At 45.8% G+C, this 22,683-nt stretch overlaps 1 protein-coding gene across 2 annotated transcripts in view; it reads left to right on the top strand.

Annotated features, from left to right (window-relative positions):
- UNC5B (unc-5 netrin receptor B) overlaps window positions 1-22,683 on the top strand; it is a 195,463-nt gene that overhangs the window by 163,495 nt on the left and 9,285 nt on the right. Inside the window, exons 7-13 of one of the 2 annotated variants that reach the window (XM_044420500.1) lie at window positions 27-191; window positions 6,289-6,321; window positions 10,081-10,275; window positions 12,208-12,597; window positions 13,864-13,951; window positions 16,021-16,189; window positions 17,252-17,485. In XM_044420500.1, the coding sequence (XP_044276435.1) occupies window positions 27-191; window positions 6,289-6,321; window positions 10,081-10,275; window positions 12,208-12,597; window positions 13,864-13,951; window positions 16,021-16,189; window positions 17,252-17,485 (1,274 nt within the window). The remainder of the gene's footprint in view (window positions 1-26; window positions 192-6,288; window positions 6,322-10,080; window positions 10,276-12,207; window positions 12,598-13,863; window positions 13,952-16,020; window positions 16,190-17,251; window positions 17,486-22,683) is intronic. The other variant, XM_044420501.1, reaches the window with a different exon arrangement.

Raw genomic sequence — 22,683 nt, 5'->3', positions numbered from 1 at the left:
TTGGGTGTCTCTTCTGTGCAATGCAGTTGACGGAGCATGGACCGAGTGGAGCAAGTGGTCGGCCTGTAGCACGGAGTGCACGCACTGGAGGAGCAGGGAATGCACGGCCCCCCCTCCCAGAAACGGCGGGAAGGACTGCAGCGGAGTGCTGCTGGACTCCAAAAACTGCACCGATGGGCTCTGTATGCAAAGTGAGTCGACTTTCTCTGGTGGAAGGCAACGGATGTCTAAATCCTGGGCAAGCTGTATTATTTGGGGTGCCATCCAATGCCATAGTTGGAAAGGAAGAAATCATGCAACTCCCAGCATTTCCCAACCCACTTGGCCTCAACATCATCTGACTTGAGTGATATTATGCTGAGGGAACCTTCTCCAGGTGGTCAGAGGCACATGGAGGAAAAGTGATTCTAGGAACCTCTCTGGGGTTGGAGAACATAACCTACATTCAAGGGCTGTAGAGTGCTGAATTGTCATTGGACTATGGGTTGTTGTTGAAATGTAGGTTTCTTAGCATGGCCGGATTCTGATAATATGATAACGCAGTGGTTGAGTGATAACCCACACTCAGCCCTTGAATGGGCCTTGTTAGGCTGTCTGCACCCAGACTCTGTTGCCGGCTTATCTGTGAGGCCCAGCTATGCCTGTCCTGTTCCACACCTAAGTCGAACTGGATAAATGATCTGGACACAATTTTAAAAAAATGTTGGCCCATGGTACAAATGTTTATCACATTAGGTCATAAGGCAGTGATTGGCTGCACCCCTCTCTAGCAGGAGTGAAGAGCCTCAGGCCATGACCAAAATCCGGCCTCCCTGGGTCCCAATCCTGCTTTCCTGGGCTCCCCAGAAGGCCACATCCACTTTCCCCCAGACCACCAATGGTCCACCGATGCTTGATGGCTCCCTGGGCTTTGTGCATTTCCCCCATTCCAAAACCTTGAAATGCCTCTTCTGTGTTGCAGTTACTGGCAAGAAAGTGGGCTGTTTGTTTCTTGGCATGTTGAATGGTTTGGGTTATGCTTCTTTTGGCCTTGGCCCTCCTCGTTACTGGAACACGGCCCCGAGGGCTTCTCTGAAAGGTGTCCCACACCCTTGCTCTTGAGTGCAGACTCAGCAGCAAAACCTTACTGTGCAAAACTTCGCCTTCCCTGTTTCTTTGGCGCCAAACTTTTAGATGAACGTTTTCAGAACATTTTCATGGAGTGGTAGCTTCTTCTAAGTACATGCTTACCAGATGGCACCCAGTTGGGGAAGGCTGTTAATGGCCTTCTCCCAACCTGGTGCCCTCCATATGTTTAGGACTCGAGCGCCAGCTTTCCTGACCATTAGCCATGCTGACTAGGGCTGGTGAGAGTCGAACCCCTCAACATCTGGAGGGCTCCGTGCTGGCAAAGGCTGTTAGAGTCAGTCTGAACGGCTTCCCGTTGTACTGCTTCCCAGCTAACTTGAAAGGATGCGTGTGACTGATGTGGAAGCGTGTGCAGCTCAAAGGATCTGTGGGTTATTCTGGAGGCAAGAGTCTTTCATTTAGAGGGATGCTCTGTATGCCCCCTTGAGGACCTTTCCTTTCTGTGATACCAGCAAATGAAGAAGAAAGCAACATTCAGAGAACTGTGTGGTAAAGGTTAGCTTTCACTAACCTTTCTTTGCTGAGGCTTGATTCCTAATCCGGGATGTGAATGTTCTGAGAGCAGGTGGGAGAGCAATTCTTGAAGGCTCCCATGCTGTCACTCAGAAGTCAGGATGGCCAGGGGGCCTCTTCTGTTCCTTGAGACCAAGGCATGTAACTGTGAGAAGAGGAACTAAGTATCTTCTTCATAGAAGAGAGAGAGAGAGAAGACACCAGAAGGATCAAGGACATGTGGATGGCGTCTTGTTGCCCCGTGGAAATAAAAGACCCAGCCCACATCTCATGGTTATTCCATTTCTTTTCCTCCACTTCTGCAGCCGTTGTCCAGTGGAGATTTTGGCTTTGCATGACCTCATGGCAACCTCTCCCAACCTGTTCTCCTCCAGTTGCATTGGACTACAGCTTCCATCGCCCTAACCAGTAGGTGCTCAGAGGAGCTTGTGGGAGCTGTAGTCCTGCTGCTGCACAACAGGCTGGATGGCAGCAGCTTTGGGAGGGTGGTGTCACGGCTTAAATTGATCCAGATCTCACTCACTGCAGAAATTACGTTCATTCCCAAGGCTTAGCTGCAGAACTGTGAAGCAATAATAAACACGAACCCTGCTTGGATCTTGTGCAGAGTGCATAGACCTCCATGCCACTTGACAACAAGCTTTGCCACCAGTACCCCGCGTGTTAGAACATGTATTTTTGACTAGGAAGATGGTCCTTCAAGGATGTAGCCAACGGGTGGGCTTAAAGCATGCATGTTGCAAGTTTAGACATCCAGTACTGCATGAGGCTTGTAAAGACACCTGTCTCCCTCAGAAACACAAGGGTTTCTTATCTCACCCTCACAGATGGTTGGAAGAGGTTAAATTTGCAGGCAGTCTTTCTCATATGAGGTGTTCTTAGATTAGCATCACACATAGAGCCCAGGGGACATTTGAACAATAACAAGAGACTTCCTCCTTCAGTTGTTTTATGGCTAACACACAGGCGCCCTTTCGGGTGATTTCATCTTGGGCATGCTTGCAGCCCAAACTTCACCCCACCCCTGCTGTGTTGTGAGGATCTGTCCCTTTCCTCTGATGCTGAGGAGATTCGAAGGGTCCTATTTCTGTATATAAACCTTGATGATGGGTCATTGCACTTGTGCCTATATAAATCTTCATCCCCAGTTGTCCAGCCCACTTAATGGATGAAGTTCTTGATGCTTCAGACCTCAAAGGTCTCAACTTCTAGACCCCTGCAGCCAAATGTTCAGCTGGTTAGCTTGAATCGGTATCTGAAATCCACAACACACGTATTTCATTGGCAGTGCTGATTCCCCAGCTCACGCCCCTGCAGCCCGCCAAGCGCCTTTGCCCAGCATCGCGCAGCTCCCTCCATCTTTCGGCCTTGTAGGACCCTTTCGACTTAGCTCAGAGAAGGGTGCTGTTCATCAGCATTCTGTTGCTGGCACCTTCTGTCTAACCTCTTTGTCCATTTATGGACATCCTGTGTCATCACAGTAGCTCGGCCAATGGCTGGAGTGGTGGTAGAATGGTTGGATGGGCCAGTGACCACCAGTATTTTAACCTATGTGTATGAACTCCAAATGTGGTTTGGTCTTAACCTTTCTGCTAACCTACCTAACCTTAACCTTAGGTAAGGCTGGAGATGCAGGAGAACTGGCATATTTGGATAAGCCAATGTGAATAACTGTCCAAATTAGCAGAAAATCAAAATTTGCTACAAGAATATCCTTTTTGATGAGGGAATGTTTAAAATCTCTCATTCTGATGTTTTAAAATCACTGGATCAGTGCTGCCCCCTGCTGTTGGCATGCTGATTTCTATGGTGCTACTTGACGGGCTTTTTATTTTGCTGCCGGAATTCTGTCTTCCCCAAGCAAGCACCCTCCCTGCCAACAGGCTGCAGCCCTGCCTCGTGTCCCCGCTGTGTGACTGTTTCTGTGTCGTCTCAAATGAAATCTCAGGGCTGATCGTGCTGGCATGCAGTGGAGGGTATGGAGGAGGGGACCCTGCACTGATAAACAGAGATGTGCTTCTTCAAAAAAGCTCCCTGCCTTTCAGTAGCTCCTGGCTCTGGAGAAACTTATTGCTGGAGAAAATTAAGGCGTCATGACAGCTGAGGTCGGGTGCCGTTGTAGGCAGAACCAAGCTGTGCTCAGTGCTAGGCTGCTGCTGGCAGTTAACACTTAACAGGAAAAAGGCACTGAGAAGAAAACCAAGCAGCAGCAAAGGGAGAGGCCACGGCATCCAGGCGTGGCCCTCCTCCTTCACTGATTGGAGTGAGTGCATGGGGAGCGGGCAGAGACCTGAGAACAGCCTTCCCCAGCTGACAGCCTTCCAGATGTGGCTGGGTGGGCTGCTGGGAGCTGTAGTTCAGCACATCTGGAGGCCACCAGGCTGCAGAAGACCACCTTACAAGGGTTTTACGGCTGCAGCAGGTTTAATATATGAATGTGACACAGCGTGTAAAATAGGTCCTTTGGATTTTCCCAGCACTTTCTCAGTTCATATTTTAATCTGTTTAAAGTGCCTTTCACTATATGAGTTGGGGGAATGCCCCAACCGTGCTGATGGTAGAGAATACAATCAATGCTTTGATGAGAATACAATCAATGCTTTGATGTTTGGAGTCTCCATTGAAAGTCCTGAAGGTTGAAAAGAATGTTGAAACATTGTTTTCCATAATGAGAAGGGAGTGTGAGGAAATCAGAAGTAGACTTGAGACACTTGGATGCTTGCCCTAACAGCTTAATTCTTAGGGTATTGCCAGACCAGCCCTCTTGTTACATTTCAGCTGTTTTTCCTCCTTTATTTATATTTTTATTTTTTGGTTGTCCCTTGCTGTGCTGATTTAACCTTCACACATTTCTCATTCCCATTCATACATGCATCCTCTTCCTAGAATTGCAGGCTTGGTTCCTGGTTGTTGTTTCTCTTAAATACAAGCAGAATTTGCAGAACTGTAACTAGGCAGCTTTGGACTGGTACAGCAAAATAGATGTGCCATTATAACGAAGAACAAAAAGGAGAGACCTTGAGGCGGGAACATGGAGTAACAATGGCTTTCTTCTGTAAATAAACATTTGCAAGCAGGACTGGCTAAGCAGCTATTAAAGTGATGAATCAGTGGGTGCATAGGTGCATTTGTATACTCATAAATAACAAGGCTTCACTAATGAAGGTGGGAGGGCAAGACTTCTAATGTGGCTACTCAACACTTCTGTCCAGATGAGTTGCAAGTTGATGTGTATCTCTCAGAGGAACAAACAACACTTTTTAAAAATCCATATAGAAGAACTCCGTGTGATCGATTTATTTACTTCTGCGTAAGTCCTTGTGGGCTTGATTTGGATCAGGACCACGGCAATTTGGGAGGGGCAAATTAAGCTTTCCCCCTCCCATTTCCATGTGAAATTTCTCTCCCACCTGTGAGGAGTTTTGAAAAAAGACAAAAATCTTATTTGGAATTCATTGAGACTTATCAAAAAAAACATGCAAGGGGCGAGATTCCAGCGTGGCAAATGGGAGAGGGAAAACTTGCATTCCCCTCTCCCAGATCAGCACAGTCCTGATCTGAAATAGGGCCTCACGCACTTACGGAGGAGCAAGGAAACCCATCCTGCATACTTCTGCTGTGTGTGATACGAAGAACATCTAGTTTGGCCCCAACAGCAAACCATGGCAAGCTTTGGGAGGAACAGAGAGACCCCAGAGGGGACCCTGATGTAGGTGCCTACAGCCTCGCGGCTCAGCTCATGCTCCATCGACTGAGAGTCTGCAGCGCCACAGGACTGTGGGGGAGCATCAGTGGGAGAGCGCTCTCGCTGCATGCTCGGCATCCGGCCGGGCTGTGGGAAACAAAATGCTGCACAACTTATGCACCCTTTTGTCTGGGTTTGCAAAGGGTGGCCCTTTGCCTGTTGCCAGGAAAGAGGAAATGCTTCGCTCGAGACAAGGGCACGGAGCACGTTAGTATATGCTCCATATACCAGAGAGGATTGTCAGTTTATCCATGTTGTAAGCCGTCCAGAGAGGCAAGTAATTGGACGGCATGCAAATTTTATAAATAAATATGCAGATGCATAGCTAGAGAGGCACGTGTTGTCATCATTCCTGTAACTGGATTAGAAGAGCAACACATCTCTCCGTGGAGAGGAAGACTTGGACCAGGTGGCCCACCGCTCAGCCTGCCGCCCAGGGGCCAAGTACTGATGGGGAACTTCAGGGCCCCTCCCTGCCCTCCCGTCTTAATGTGCTTCTTTACCTCTAAACCTTTATATTTTGACCCAGGCAGCTCTCTCGACAATCCAGGCCCAAGATTGTCCTCTGTGAAGGACGATCCATGCAGGTTGCACGCCTTACTTCCTGCAGGGCTGCTCTGGTGCCATCAGTGCTGTCTCTCAAGCCACGGCTGAGGCTGCATCTGCGACGTTTCTTGGCGATTGTGCTGTTATTGGGGGCAGACACACCCACCTGTCCAGTGCACTTTGTGAGGCTCCATCTGCAGGGATCACTCCATCACGCTTGCATTTTCAGCTGCACCCTTTCCCCTTGGTTTGCCAGAGCTGCTCACCCATGCCTTGTTTTCTTTTATTACCACCCTCATTGTCATCATCCTCATTTGTTCAACCTTTGTTCTTTTCAACTTTGTTTTTCCTAACAGATAAAAGATTTGTAGGCGAACCCAAAAGTCACCGTAAGTTTCCATTTCATGAGCATTTTCTTTTACGGTTATTCACTTGAGGGCTTGGTTTGGTCTGGTCTGGTCTGATGATGAGCACTTGTTGCTCCTTGGGGTTAAGTCCTGGAGATGCTTGTCCTGGAGATGTTTCCCTTCCAGAGCAGGCCGTGCAGTCTCGGGCAGGTTGAATGCAGCTCAAATGAACCTCGAAGATTTAAGTGGGGATAAAGCGGTGTGTACATGGCCAGCCTTGCAGAGCAAACTAGGTTTGTTTGAAAAGGAGCTATTTCAAACTCCACAGTTATAATGTATTGATGGTTTTGGTTCAGTTCCGGTTCACATAATAAGGCACATGAGTGGGACCTCATTGATGTCTCTTGCTCCTTATCTGTATCTTCAGCTTTCCTTTAATAATAAATCACAGAAGTTATAGAGATGTTTTTAAGTGTTTGTCCATTCCTCTATTAAATAGAGAAAAGTTTTTTTAAAAAATTGTCCCAGCATTGGGGGCTTTCTTCCCCATCTCCTTCCTGTCACTCACAAGTGACTTGATTATTTGCAAAACATTGACATATAATGCACGCACAGCAGTAACACCCTGGAAGGTGGGGTGGGTTGGGTTGGGTTGCCAGAGCAGGGTGTATTCCTATCACAGTCCTGTCCCTTTCCTGCCATCATGTAGCTGCACCAAGTGACAATAAGATGTAAACATGAACTTTTTATGGACATCCAGCACAATAGTCAGAGTTCAGCCTTTCTCAACCTGTTGCCCTTCAGATTTTAGACTACAAATCCCATTGTAGGCCATTGCCCACGTTGACTAGGCATGATGGAAGTTGAAGTCCAAAATATCTGGATGGCACCAGTTAGGGAAAGCCTGGTGTAGTTGGTTCTGCATGAGGTGTACACAGTGCAGAATATTGTAAATATTTTTGTCTGTATTAGTCTAGCCAGTAATAGTCTTGTTTCTTCTGTGATACAGACTGAATATCACATAAAGAGGTGACAATCATGGTTCAGTAAATGTCACTCTTCCAACTCTGTCATCCTCATAAAACTAAAATTCTGTTGCTTTTTTAAACAGCTGTGCCTGTTCTCCCAGCCTACTCCTTATGCCTGAGCCCTCCTCTCAAAACGCTTACAGGCCTTATGCTGGGAGTGGGCAGATGTTTTTTGGCTGCAAGACCACACGCCTGCCATCCCTCACTTTTGGCTATGGAGGGCCAAAACATCTGAGGGCCAGAAATTGTCCACCCCATCTTGCATGGCGCTCTCTGTGTCTTTCTCTCCAAAACCCGCTTCAGAACCCTCTCTTCTTGTGAGTCTGGTGACCTCACTCTTCCTTCGCTCTCCCTTCCCTTCCCTTCCCTTCCCTTCCCTTCCCACTGTCAGGCTGGAGATTGGAGCTAGCTTGGGCTGAGCACACCACCTATATTCTTGGGCTGTAGTAATGTGTAATACTGACTTGTAGCTGATAAATATTCACTCCAAGCTCTAAAATAGTAGTGGTTCTTGCTGTGTATTGTACCTCGGAATCCAAATCCAGGAGAAATGCCTTCAGTGGAATCTAATGATGGAAGCCAACATGGGGGCTCCCTTATCTACTTTGGCAATCTTTGCGAAATCCTCTCTATAATATGTGTGTTCCTCAGTGCCTGTAAAATCCCATTCACTCCTTTTTCATCTCACTATACCTGCCACCCCCTTAAGAAAATATTTCCCAGAGGCTCACATGCAGTGTTAAATGTAATCCAGATATAATTGCCATGTAACAAGTTGCCCTCCAGATTTTCCCTTCAGAAAGATGAGATATGTGAGTGCAGGACAAGCAAGAAAGGAGTCTTCTGTGAAGCAAGAAAGATGGAAAACGAGGAAAGAGGAGGGAATAGAGGAAAGGAACTTAGCTCTGGCAATGCAAATGCCAGCCTATTGCTATATCTGGAGGCAGTGCCCTTGTAACATCTTCAAGATGGCAAAAATTTTGCATACGCTCACCATGTCCCAATCCTGGATGAAATCCAGAAAAAATTAACCACATATGTCTGCTATTGATTCCAGTGGGATGGTGCCAAGTTCTGCTCCAGACATTCGGCAGTTCTACTTGGCTAGATTTATCTGCAAAACTTGGGAGAGGTTGAATCCAAGGCCAAAAGTTTTGACATGAATAAACTTTATGGAGCAAGGAGATGCTAAAGATGAGAGCCAACATAGTTTGCAGGGGGAGAAATATGACTGGGCCTGAGTGGCAGCAAACATAATTGCTTGCGTGGCTGCTCAGGAACTGATGGCATTTTGTTCCCTAATCAGCAGAAGTGATGAGCAGTTTGCTGCCAGAATGAACCTGACTTGATTCAGGGACTAGCAACCCTCTCTGTGCATTCGATCTCTCAGAACACATATACACCGAAATATGCCTTTTAAAAATATCAAGATAAGATTCCTTCTTTCCTATGCCCCTTCTGTGCACCAGAAAGTCATAGTGCAATGTGTAGAAATCGATGGTTCTAGAGGTGATGTTAATTAGGGTTTTGTGATTAGTCCAGTGTGTGGCTGTGCAAGCTTATCTGTCTACTAATTTAATAGCGCAGGCAGCTGGAGATAAGCAATGCCATGCTAGGAGTGGCAGATCTTGAACCAGCGACTTTTGGTGGGTGCTCCTTTCTCTTGCCTCTGAGCCATAGTGCTCAGAACTCTTGCTGAATGCCCAGGTTGTCTTCTACAGCTTCTGGCTTTGCCTTTCTCCAACTGACACATGAACAAGTGGTTCTAGTTTCATACAGGGCTCTTCTTTGTTGGCATTCCCTTTTTGTGGTTGCCCTTATCGCTTGCTCTTCTGCTTGATCCTGCCCAGCTTGTTTCTCCTTTCCAGCTTTACTCCCCTTCCAAGCCCCAGAGAGCCCATTTCTGACAGCCCTTCTTGCCCCCTTTCTCAGAGCTGTGGTGGATTTACAGTTGCTGATCTTGAAACATGAACATCCATCCCAGTGTTGGATTCTGCCGACAGGTTGTCCCCAAATTCCTATCCCCTTCTTCAGATCGTAAAAGAGAAAAACATGTGATCCCCCCCCCCCCCGCACAGTTGCGCTCTATAGCATGGCATCAGGAATCACACCACTAAAAATGAAAGTCCTGAGTAGGAATTGGATATGGTTGACCGTGAGAAAGCTGCGAACTCAAGTTTAAGGGACTTATTGTTCACAGCCTGCTGTTTCAGAGAGTTTATTTATTTATTTATTAAAAGCATTTCTATCCCATCCTTCACCTGGGTCTCAGGACGGTAGTACAACAAAGCACAATAAAGCACAGCATCAAACAATAAATAAAAACCCATTTTAAAAACAATAATCAGATCTTAAAATATTGGGGAAATAAAAAGGTTTTAAAAGATTAAACAGGCATTATTATCTGAAGTTCTTTCCACAAAACCCAAGAGAAAAATCATGGCATGAATGAGGAAAATGTGGTTGCCCCTACAGTGTTTCAGCTTTGGATTCTGAGTTGCAGGCTCAAAGGTTGTTATGGAAGGGTAGTTTACTGAAGAAACAACCTATTAATGTTTTAAGTCAGCAATGGGGTATATTTAAAATCAAAGATAAGGAACTGTCCAGATTTTGTTGGACTACAGAACCCATCATCCCCACCATTGGTTATTCTGGGCAGGGTTGATGGAACTTGTAGTCCTGTGCAGAGACTGCCTACACTGTTCAAATAAGGAAATGAGCAAACAGGCAGGAGGTGGCTGCTCCCTTTTAATCTATCTTTTTGACCCCACAGTCCTGGAGGCTACTGGCGATGTGGCCTTGTATGCCGGACTCGTGGTGGCCATCTTTGTCTTCGTCGTCATCCTAATGGCGATCGGAGTGGTGGTGTACAGGCGCAGCTGCCGGGACTTTGACACCGACATAACGGACTCTTCAGCCGCTCTGACAGGAGGTTTCCACCCCGTCAACTTCAAGACTTCCAGACATGGTAAGTCCCCAGCTTGTTTTTCATTGGGGTTGAACCCTGTTTCTTCTGTGTGTCTCTTCTGCGTGTTGTGGCTGGAGGAGGAGGAGGTAGAACCAAGCATGGCCGTTTCTAATTCCTTTGAGCAAAGCAGTGCCCCCCCCCCTCAGTGAGAGTACTTTTCCACCACCAGTATCCCCAGAAGATGCTCTTGCTCCTCCTGTTTCTCATCAATACTGGCCTTGGCTGGTTTGCCAGGCTGTGCTCCTGCAGGAACAGAACATCAGCAGTGGTGACCATTCTCTCCACCGTGGTCTAGGTTGGAGCAAGAGATGGGTGAATAGGCAGCTTCCAGGGGTGCAAAGGAGGAGGCACGGCTCCAGGGAGCTTTTGCCAGAGGGTCTTTTTGTCCTCCTCGCCAGGGGCTCAGCTGTCCCTACCCTTGGCTTGATTCTGTTGGGCAGAGAGCTGCATTTGAAGCAAAGTTCAACACCGGCTAGCCAGGAGCCCCCTGGACCTCCCCAGGAAACACCCATTCTCTGCACCTCAGTTTTTGCCTAATGTAGTGAGAATATCCCATTGTTAAGTGATTTAACAAAATCACTTCTGACACCAAATAAGATGGAACATGTACAGCAAAGTATAATAGCATGAGGAAGATAAAACAAAGCACTCACGTGCAGAGGAAAGACTAAATCGCTTGGACAGAAGCAGTTTGCTGGTATCTCAGAGCTGTCCTGCCCATTACGCATGAGCTGCAACATTTCCAATGACAGGTGGGACTTCAGCCTTCAGAATGCTTTCCCCCACTTAAAAGCTCCTTGCAGGTAGTAAAATACCACACTGGGAGAGAGGTTTAGGATTTAAAGGTTAATTACTACACCTAGGTAGTTTTTGCATGGAGAGGAGCATTCAAAAATACAACAACCCACCCTGCAGTGTAAAAGCAGTGAAGCCCCAAATGCTACTATCTGTTTTATTTTCCTCAGCATTGGCCTTCTTTGGGGAGAGTTAATAAGGCTACTTCCAGTAGCAAAACATCCATCCGTGGCTTCAGAATGAATTGAGATAACATTTTCTCTTTCTGAATGAATCACAGTCGCTTTGAATCTATGAATCATAGAATCTCTTCAGTCGGGTGTAAACAGAGAATATGCTTCCATTTTCTCTACATCACATGTTCCAGAAGGCTAGCTGCCTTTAGTGTGTCACAGCAAAAACAACACAGCTTCTAGAGGCACCTGAGAAACAGCACATTTATTGTAGCATAAGCTTTTGTGTGCACTGCCCACATATCCCATGTGTCTGATGATGGGTACTCTGGTCCACCAAAGCTTCTGCTGGAATAAATCTGTTAGTCTTCAGTGTGCCACGAGATGCTCTGTTTTTTTTCTTGAAATGACTATTAAAATGTTTTAAAAGGAAGAACGTTAGCAAACAGGCTAAAAATGGTGGTGATACACTGAAATCCATTATTTGCGTAACTTATTTATTTATTTTGTTTACTTTCCCAACTGGCAAATGTCCTCAGAGCAGTTTACAGCCATAAAACCAGACAACAAAATAACCAAGAATAAAACAAGAGTGGTAAAACAGTGGTACAAGCATCAAAATAATACAGTGTTAAAATTTTAAAACGTTAAATTAAAAACATAAGCATAAACCCTGTTAAACAGTTAAATTGAAGCGACATATGTTCAGATATTCAGCCATTTGTTCGCAAGGTTAGCACAACACAATGTTAGAATTTCACCACGTCTTCGTGTTGCAGAAGGGCTACTAATTATGTTAATCAGTAACAGTAGCCATGATAAATTATTGCAATAGTTTCCTTTCAAATTTTTATGAAACGAAGGCAGTTGCAGTTGAACTAGTATGTACTCTTGTTTTTAGACTGTGTTTCCCATTATGATACACTTGCCTACGATTCAACATTTGTTATGGTCCCTTTTGCAGACACTCCCCAGTTGCTGCACCCTTCAATGCAGCCCGACCTGACAGCCAACGCGGGCATCTACCGTGGGCCCATGTACGCCTTGCAAGATTCCTCCGACAAGATCCCGATGACCAACTCTCCCTTGCTTGACCCACTTCCTAATCTCAAGATCAAAGTATATAATTCCTCCACTGCATCATCCTCTCCCGGGATGCACGAGGGGGCAGACCTGCTAGGAGCCATGCCCCCAGGCACCTTCCCAGGGGAAAACCTCAGGGATAACCATTTCATGAACCTAAGGAATAAGACCATGGGCTCTCAGCAGCTCCTGACCCTGCCTCGGGAGCCTGGGAACAGTGCCACTGGGACGTTTGGCTGCCTGGGAGGAAGACTCACCATCCCCGGGACAGGTAAGCCTCAGCACGAAGGGAGCTTTCGTAACGGCAGGAAGGACCCCATGGAACAAGAGGGAGGCAGAGAGGAGGATGGACCAGCATAGTCCAGATGGCGCTGCGGATAACTTGGGTAACTCTAAGACAGCTGTGCCCCCTTTCCGGAGAGTTGAGAGCCCTAAAAGGGCAGTCCTTGCTCCTGAAATCTAGCACTCTGTTTCTTCTCTGCTTGTACTTTCTGGCCATGTCCTGCTATAATTCGGGAAAGCATCACTCTGTCTAGAAGAGGGATATCCACAGTCCTTCCGTCTTGTCTGGATTGCAGCTTATTCCCCCGTCGCCAGCCCATGATTGACTTTATGCAGCCATTCCAGGAATGCTGCTCCCTGTGCCCTTGGACATTTCTTCCCGCTCTCCGGGAACATTTGCAACTATTCCAAGGCCTTCAGGGAAAGGTCGGCTGTGCAGTGATGCAGGTCTCTTTAAGTGGAGATGGGGTGAAAAAGCAAAACGTAACGCACAGAGCTGAAATCGGCTTCTGGTTTCCTTCTGGGCTAAACTGGACCAGAGGTATTATGGGTCAACTTTCCAAAGCATAATCCATGGCCACCCCAAAATCATGTCATATTAACAGTGACAGAAAGAGAGTTAAGAAGTGTAATTTTTTTCTCCTCTGTTAAGAATACTTAGAAAATATTTTCTTAGCTTTTATAGTGTTTTATATTGTGTATTTATCTGTATACTTGTATATGATCTCTTAAGGGGAAGCTTTTCCCCTTAAATTGGTCTAAGAATATTTTTCAATCAGAAAACATGCATGAATAAAGTCCAGTCTTTTGGGTAGCCCTCCAAGCCTCCAATTAGAGGGCTCCTCTGCAAAATAGCTAGAATCCACCACCCGGTGTGGGGGGGGGGGGGGGGGGTCTCATTTGGGTCCATTGGGTGTGATTCTATAAATCAAATAAATGATAATAATGCAGCAGTTTTGGGCAGGGAGCGAAGGAAGCCGCCTCACTGCCAGAATCCTCATGTCTTGAGGGTGATGCTGTCCTCTCCAGCCCACCCCAAATTCTCTTTCTTACCCTCTTCTCCAAGACTGCTTTTGTGACCCCTGAGCAGCAGCCAGGGCAGTTCTTCCCATACTGGCTGCAAAAGGGCAGAGGGTGTTCCTGACCTGCGGAAGAAGCTGGAATCAGAGACTATGTTGCAGAGTTGTTGAGGAGTGAACCTTTTGACATACTGGAGTGCCTGTGTTCGTTTCTCACGCCCCACTTTTCTTCTTAGGGGTGAGTCTGTTGGTGCCACATGGAGCCATTCCTCAAGGGAAATTCTACGAAATGTACCTGATGATCAACAAAACAGAAAACAGTCTGTGAGTATGATGGAGAGCTCGGCCTGTTGTTAATTCTGCCCTGCCTTATCTGAAAAGCCCCACAGCGGCTGGGACCCCTTGCCCAGTGGGGAGTTTTGATTTGCATTTTCGTGTCCTCCCCTACCCTCATGCGTGTTGTGTCGCCATCTGTTTCTGAAACCCCTGTTTTGCCCAGACACAAGCCCACAGGGTTGCATCCAGACTACACTGGTTGCACTACGTAGGTCCCCTTGGAATCAATACGAAGAGTTAATCAGCCCCGTTGATTTCTGTGGGAACGAGGCACTGCTGACTTAGTCTGGACTGAATCCAAAGCCAACATGAGTAAATGTAACAGTGGAACAGTTCTTTAGCACTCAGGCCGTCTGCTTAATTCTGTTTAATTCCCCTTGCTATTGTCTTTATTCGACTCTCATTCCCACCTCCTCATTGCTCCACTCAAGAGCACCAAGACTGATCTATGAGAAATTCATTTCTGTTCATAATTCAAGCATGCATGTCCTAGCCAGTCCAGGACACAATCCCAAAAAGGTGCTCCTGAGTGGGAATACTTTTATTGAGAAATATCTGCAAATTTCCAAATTTGGATAAAGTCTGAAAAAAATGAGTGTTTTTTTCTTTTTTAATCACACTTTAAAATACACATTTTTCATTTTTGTCAATGGAGAAAAGCACATACTTTTGAAAGGTACACATAGAAACATGAACCTTTCTTGTTCAAAATGCTGGAAAACAGGTCAAAATGAAAAAAGGAGCAAGTCACAATAAACTTTTAAGTTATTTGCAGAGAATTTTGTACAGCTCCGAAAGGGTTGGTTCCTCCATCCCTTGGCACAAATCCTGGACACAGTTAGATTGCTTAATATCCTGTTGCAGGCAAAGGGAAGGGACATGCATTGTGGCAGCTGTATCATTAGACAGGCTGACAGATTGATTGGATCTTTCTGTAGGCTGCAGTTCAGTGCGCAGTTCAGTTGCTCAAATCTCTCTGGATTCAGTGGATGCACTAACCAACATATATTAAAGATGGCGCATACATAATATTGCAGCCTTGTATGCGAAGTCTGTCACCGTAGTCCGCTTGAACATCCTAGTAAAGCAAAAACATGAAACAAACCCTGTACTTAGTCATCAATAGTACCATACAATGTTGCAACACAGAAACATAAATCCATGCAGATAGCTTCTATACAAAGAATATGGCTATAATATTCCCCTGATTCAAGTAGTCTTAAAAGCTCCATGTAGTACACTTATAAGATAAGGGCTGTAATAATGAATCATATTATAAAAACATAGAACTTAGCAGATTAGACAATTAAGTCTAGACGAAGAAGGAAATGCAGAAGACAAAATAAAGCAAACGGTTTCCACTTCTGGAACAGAGCCAGCCCTCTCAAACCGTTGCTCGCTTTCATCAGCAGGCACTGGGAAGGAGGAACTGGTGTCCAAATGATGCAATTGGTGCCTTAAAGCACTGGCAGAAAGAAACCTCGACAGGTTTGCTTTAGACAGCAAAGTATCTTGGGCCAGTGCTGTTTGGGAAGCAAACAGGCAAGTGTAGATTGTTGCATGAGATAAGGAAAGGCAAGCAGGAGGTGGTAGAAATTGCCAAACCAGTACAAACCCTTAGACTCCCTTAAGAAAGGTTAGACAGAGTTGGAAAGATCTGAAGGTGGCGGTAATTCAACCTTTACTGTTTTATTAGATTCTCCTCCAAAAATGGCAGATTTGGATTGTTCCTGCTCCTTCAGGGCTTTATTTAACCAAGATGACTTGAGTCAGGTTGGAAACAAAACATTGTACCATTTGGTTCAAGCTTCCCCATCCTCATTTAGCTGACAACGGCCCAAGTCATTGCACTGACTGGCACTTGTAAGGAGGAATGTAGGGAGCGCCTGGACCCCTGCTCATCCCCACCACTCTCCTCCGATCTTGGATGGCCCTCCAGGAAGGCTCGTTTCCAACCCAAGACAATTGTGCAAGGGCCAAGACTGCAGAGGGCAGGGCTCCTTTGCCGGAGGCGTGTGTGAGCGCAACTGAGGCCTTTCTCGTCTTGCACCCTCCAGCTTGCCCTCGGAAGGCACACAGACGGTGCTGAGTCCCGTGGTGACCTGCGGGCCCACAGGGCTGCTCTTATCCCGCCCCGTCATCCTGACTGTGCCACACTGTGCAGACGTCAGTTCTCCAGACTGGATGCTGCAGCTGAAAACTCATTCCCACCAAGGAAACTGGGAGGTAAGCTGAATGACGGGAATGACGTGGGAATTCATTTTCAGCCAAAAGGATGCAGTTATATTTGTGTATGTTGTTCAGCAATCTGTAGAGCAGATCTTTTCTATGTTTACCTTCTTCACACACCCCCAGTAAATAATCTGTCCGTTTCTAACATTGCTAAGCCTCATGATTCAAAATCGTGAATTCTTCCTTTAAGCATGGTACAAATTGCTTAAAGCATGGTACAAGCATGGTACAAATTGGGGGGGGGGGGGGTTTGTAAATGGCCTTTGGTTGCCTAGCGTTTATAGGGAATATCATTACACTCTCAAGTCTAGAATGTGTGTACGTTTAATATATGGCTTTGAATTAAATGCTAGGAGCAGCATAATTATAACAGAAGCCCATAGTGGCAATGTTTGTATTTTCCACTAAGGGGCACTGCAGGACCAAATTACATGCAGAGATAGAACATGCAAGTATTGCATTGCTGCTTTGCTACCAGGGTAAAGCGGATGCTGCCGTCCTGCAGAACTTCAGAAAAGCATTGAAAGCCTAGAATGTGACATTGGCAACAAAATTCAACTGCACAGAATCTCCCATTAAAAACAAAGCACCTTTACCTTCACGATTGTAAAGATAAGTTTGAAAATATATGGAATATCTTATTAAATCACAGAACCTACAAGATTGCGGAATCTATTTTAATAGTTAGCCTATATATATGCACCACTCCATGAATCAGAGAAGTAGAATAATGTGTGCAAAATAATTAGCAGTTAAAATTGCAGAATATATTATGCAAAATAACCTTCAAATGGAAGAGTAAATTATGCAAAACCAGAGAAATAATAAATTTGCACAACTTATGCAAGCCGTAGTTCTTATTTTGTACCAAGGAATTTTGGTTCACTTGGTGCAGTATTTCTTTAGACAAAACAGAAAAGCAGATGCTAACTGTGTGTATAGCCCAGATGCTAATAAATAGTGAGACTAGCCTTTTAAATCATGACTCCGCCAAGCAACTAGGTACCCAGAAGGAAGCTTTTATGCCTGTGGCTTTTCTACCCACTTCTTCTCCAGGAAGTTGTAACTCTGGACGAGGAGACTTTAAACACTCCCTGCTACTGCCAGCTGGAAGCCAAGTGCTGCCACATTCTTCTCGAACAGCTCGGAACATACGTCCTCGTGGGAGAGTCCTGCTCTCGGTCAGCCATCAAGAGACTTCAGCTCGCCATCTTTGCTCCCACCTTCTGTACCTCTTTGGAGTACAACCTGAAAGTCTACTGCCTGGAGGACACGCCAGATGCCCTGAAGGTACAGTCTTCTCCAAGGATGCCCCAGAGTATAAAACCCTTGATTAAAAACCATTCATTAGGTAGCCATGCTTTCCTGATGGGAAAACATCCTATTCTGAATAGTATTCAGTTATTTGAAGGGTCACGTAGAATTCAGTATGACTCTTTAGTGTATCCTTCATGGCCTGATAAGAAAATTCTACCTGCCAGAGTGGGCATTTCCATTCATGTTGACTCAGCTATCCTAAAACTACATGCAGCATTGAGCTGCTTCATTATCTTCATGTGAGACTTCTTGGCATAAGCCTAGCCCAAAACCAAAAATGTGCTTCCAAGCCACTAAGCTACTGTGGGTCAAACAGAAGGAAGCAATGCCCTTCATTGATTCTTTCACCAGCGGCCAGCAAACATCCGGTGTTCTAGGTACATGGCTATGATTTTCCAAGTAGTATGCACAAGTTCAGCTGTAGAAGCCCCACATTCACAAAGAAGATTAAAGCCCAAGGCTGACTTCGACCTTTGTTGACATTTGTCAACACAGATTGGGCCCAAAACTTTGTACCATGATGAATTCAGTATTTTTTAATGAAGGCAGTCCAGGCATTCAGTTGAGAGTCGTTAGTTTTCTTCAGCCTGTAGTTGGAGCGTAGCTCCCATCAGGCCCTGCCGACATGGCCAGTAGGAGCTGTGGGCATAACATATGGAGGGCACCATGTTGGGGAAGGCGGCATTAGAGATCAGGGATTCAGCGGAGTAAAGCAAGTGCTGGGTGTTATGTCTGAATCATCTCTATCTCTTCCACTACCTGAGAATTCAAGGAGCTTTCATTTACTATCCTGCAAACCCTTTAGATTTGCTACTCTAAAGAATCCCATGACACCTTAAGGACTAAGATATTCACTCTGGTTTGAGCTGTCATGAGCAAGCGTTTGTCTGCGCATATGACAAGGCAGACTCTTGTGTCTAAAAAGATTCTAATAAACGTGTCTTCAAACACATTTATTACGATGATAAATATCCATTATTTTATCATTACCATTTAGTTTATGTCTTTCATATCCTGCCATTTTTCCTCCTGCAAGGAACCTCAGAACAGCTTTCATGCTCCTCCCCTCTGTGTTTTCTGCACAACAACCCTGTGAGGTATGTTAGGCTGAGTGTGAGTGGCTGACCCAAAGTCACCCAGTGAGCTGCTTCATGTCCCAGGGAAGTCCAGAATTCACATCTCCTGAGTCCCTGTCCCACATTCCCACCGGTCCTCCACACTGGCTGTTAGGATTCTTTTATTTTTTTTCTATAGCAAAGGCTACTTCACCCATGTGCAGAACTCCTCTGATTTCTCAAGCTTTCATGCTGTGCCCTTGGTGCCTGGCAGGGGAATACGTGAACTGCCTGTGCTGAAAATCATGGTACTCAACAAGTTGTGAAAACAATTGGGGGGGCATCTTAGCTGTGACGGCTCATTCCCATGTGCAGCTCATCCCTTGGCACTGCCCTTTGACCAGTCTGCATCTCTGAGCATCTGGGACAAATCCTAGCCAACAGAAATGCCTGCCCTTCTCTATTTGGTATGCTAAGTTTATGGCAACATCCTGCCCACCCCTCAGAGAAGCCAGTAAAAATCTCTGTGCATAGGAGTGGATGATGCAATACGTTTTGTCCAACTGACCCACTCATAACACTCTCCCCCAATATCGCAGCCCTCCAGAGGTTTGGCCTACAGGTCCCATCAGCCCCATCCAGCAGGGCTGATGGTCAGGGATGGTCTAAAGTACCTGGTGAGCAAATGGTCAGGGGAGGCTGAACTGTTACTTTGCCCCCAAAAAGATCGTGCGGGAGGTCAAAGGAGAACGCAGTGTGGCTCACAGAAGAATCACTCCAGGGAGCCAATGCCTGATGCAACACCTTGAAAAGTGACCCGGAGCTTGGTTTGGATAATAAGTTCCTCCAACTTGCTCCTCAGAGACCGGCCCTGTCACTTTCCATGGTGTTCCCAGGGGAGAAAGGAAGCATGTCACAGGGACTCTGTTCTGCGCCTTGTTGTGAAATTAAAATAGAAGGGCACTTTTTTTGTCATGGCTGCTACAGCAGCAAACATTTTCTCTCTTCCTCTGCTAATTACTGCCAGTGTGAATCACATAATAACATGATTGTCCTTTTGCTCTGCATACATTTTCTGACCTTACATACAAGTAAGAGCTATACATCAGTGACCTGGAGGGAAAGGTGGGAAACTGATGGGGTATGTTTAAAAACTCAGAAACCCTTTCAGTAAACAAGAACAACAAACACTTTGAAAAGGATTGAAGGGGGGAAAGAAATGCAACATTTCATCTTTGCCACTAAGCAAACATGGAATTCCACACCCTATCTCAAAAGCAGACTCATTTCGTCCAAGCTCTACCCATTTTCCTTGACTTGGGGAGGTGCAAATCTGTGGCCTAAACATAACCAATTATCAAGCCTCACACAGCATCCCATAGTGTACCCTCATATAAAGAATTGGTACTTGTGGTGGTTTTGCCAAGAAATAAGGGTCTATATGAAAGATGAAGGTCAAAAATTTCAATTCAAGTGTTGAATTTGATCTCTCTCTCTGTCTCTCTCTCTCTCTCTTTCGCGCACGCACGCGCGCACACGCACACACGCACACACACCTTCCACAGTGGCTAAAAAGGAGGTTGACAAGTAATAAGATAACCAGTTCAAGCAGTGCCAAGAGCCAAAGAGAGTAGTGGTTGGACTGGTAAGCAGGAAATTCCGGTTCCATTCCTCTCTTGGCGGGAAAGCTCACTGAGTGACTTTGGCCCAGTCACAGACTCCTCCCTCACAGGGTTATCATGAGGATAAAATGGAGGGGAAGAGAACAACAAAAGCTGCCTTGGATTCCTTGCAAGAGGAAAACTGGCGGGACACACATGTAGGAATGACTGACTGAATGACTGACTGACTGAATGAATCTACACCAGCAGTCTGCACCTGAGCCTTTCAGATGTTTTGTATTTCAAACTTCACCAAGGTTCAGGAATGCTGGTAGCCGTTGGGCAGAACAAATGGAAGGCACCGAGTTGGAGCAAGCCTGATCTGAATGGTACAATGCGCTTATACACTGGGGCATCCCAAGTGATCCACCAGGCTGAATGCCTTCAACTTAGCCATTCTCCATGATTTTTCAGGTTCACCACTACTCTGCCAGTGTGGGGTGTGTGGGGAGCACTTCAAGGCTGACTGCTAAACCAGCAGGTTTTGAAGCCCCTGTGTGGGATACTGTATTTAAGGAAAGTTGGTACCTTGTTGGTGGAGCACCCATTTTGCCTACAGAAGACCCCAGATAGGAAGACTGGACACAGATGGCTGGCCTGAACCTCGGAGGGTTGCTCTCAGTCTGATTTGGGCTGACCGCTTCTGGCTGGCTACCCTGCTGGCTGTCAGGGACTTTGAGGCCTGAACCCTGAACTTCATGGACTGCACCTGGAATGTAGTTTAGGCTGCAATCCAGTGCACACTTCCTGAACGTAGTGGAACTTACTTCCAAGGAAACAGGCGTGTGGATGTGCCACGGAAGAGCTGTCTGGGACCCTGTGTTCTGATGCAGGTGGGAACAAGACGGCAATGCTCCACCCATCCAAGATACAGTGTTATGCATCACACATGCCAAGTGTACCAAGGCTCTGGATTGGTTCCCTTTGTATAAATGCAGGGTGCATTTATACCAAGGCCTCCTGCCATCATCTGGCCAACAGAAAAGTATTTTTGCAACCAACTTCAGGACTGTAGGATTATAGAATAGACAGCTCTTGATTTGAGTGTCCTGAGTCTGGTAGCAGGTCATAGTTTGTGTGCTTCCCTATTATTTTTGACTAGCAAATATACCCAGCTTTGCATGGGTTGGACTAGGACTTGGTCTGATTCAGCAGAGCCTTCAAGTGAAGCTTGATAGCGGTCAGAGTTCGCCATATTGTGCCTGCTCAGACGGAGTGCAGCCATACCTGCTGGCACCCTTGGGCGTCACCCCTGCCAGTGCACCCCATCGCTGCTTGAGAGAGAGGGCTGCCCACTCCTTTCCCCTGAGGTGGGTTGTGCCCAGCTCTAACTGTAAAACTGTATACCAACCAGGAAAGTCGGCCTCTGGTGGATGGAGATGTTAGCCTAGGCTTCAGCTATATGGACACATTTAAATCAATTGAAAGCAATTTAAAGTTTTTAAAATAAAATATACATGCCATTTTATTATTTTAAAAATAAAATATACATGCCATTAGACAGAAGCTAGCCTGGAGATTAAAGTTAAAATATCCGTGGTTCAGGTGCAGGTAAGATCCATTAGAAACTGTGCAGTTGCTCTTGATGTGCAAAGATGTATTCTCAGGCTATTTCCAAAGCCTGTCTACAATATTAGCCCCAGTTTGCATGACTAATGAAAGTGACTCATCTTTCTTAATGAAGTCTAAATCTCCATCTGCCCTTATTCTACAAGAGCGATTAGTTCCAGTGATCAACCCCAACCTCACGTTTTGGATCTTGCTGCACTGCGTCTATTAACTGTGATGTTCCAGTTGCCATCCAGCTTCTTTTTGTAAGCTGAAATAGCTACAAGAAGACTTCAGAAATTGTCATCCAGAAATGGATTTAGGTTATGAGGTGTGATGTAGCAGGAAGGAAGCTTTACGTTGCTGCTCCTTACCTGGTAATGATTATTGGCAGCGTGGTGGGGAAAAGAGGGATTATGTTTCCAAGATGCCTGTGAGGTAGGGTGGCCACTTAAAAAGAGGGAATGTATCGTGAATAAGAGCCTAGCTTTGCATCGAATTTGCATATGCTGTTATATAGGTAAAGATCCAAATGTAGAAATGATGTATATGGTTTGAATAGGAATATAACACCTCTTACTGCCGTGGCCATTTAGGTGTCTGCTCAGTCTGTTAATTTTGATGGGCGACTTCAGGGCTCTGCAACTCTCACTCCTGATGGTTTTTTAAATCTTAAACTGGAGTTGGATTATACTGTCCTTCAAATAGAGAACTGTCATCTGTAGCACAGGACAGATAACCACCCTAGCATTACAAGAGCTGCAAGAATGGCTGAAAGACTGCACTGCTTCTGAAAACTATATGACAATTATGGCTGTTTACTTTTTTTCCACCCTGAAACACTGTCATTCCAAAGTTGAGTTAAGAGCAAAGTCTACAGTAGAAAGAAGATCTAAAACTGAGATGG

This window comes from Varanus komodoensis, unplaced genomic scaffold (assembly GCF_004798865.1).
Source record: "Varanus komodoensis strain SLA01 unplaced genomic scaffold, ASM479886v1 scaffold11, whole genome shotgun sequence".
Classification (NCBI taxonomy): domain Eukaryota; kingdom Metazoa; phylum Chordata; class Lepidosauria; order Squamata; family Varanidae; genus Varanus; species Varanus komodoensis.
Note: the sequence above shows the minus strand (reverse complement) of the source record. Positions and strands in the feature narration are given on the sequence as shown.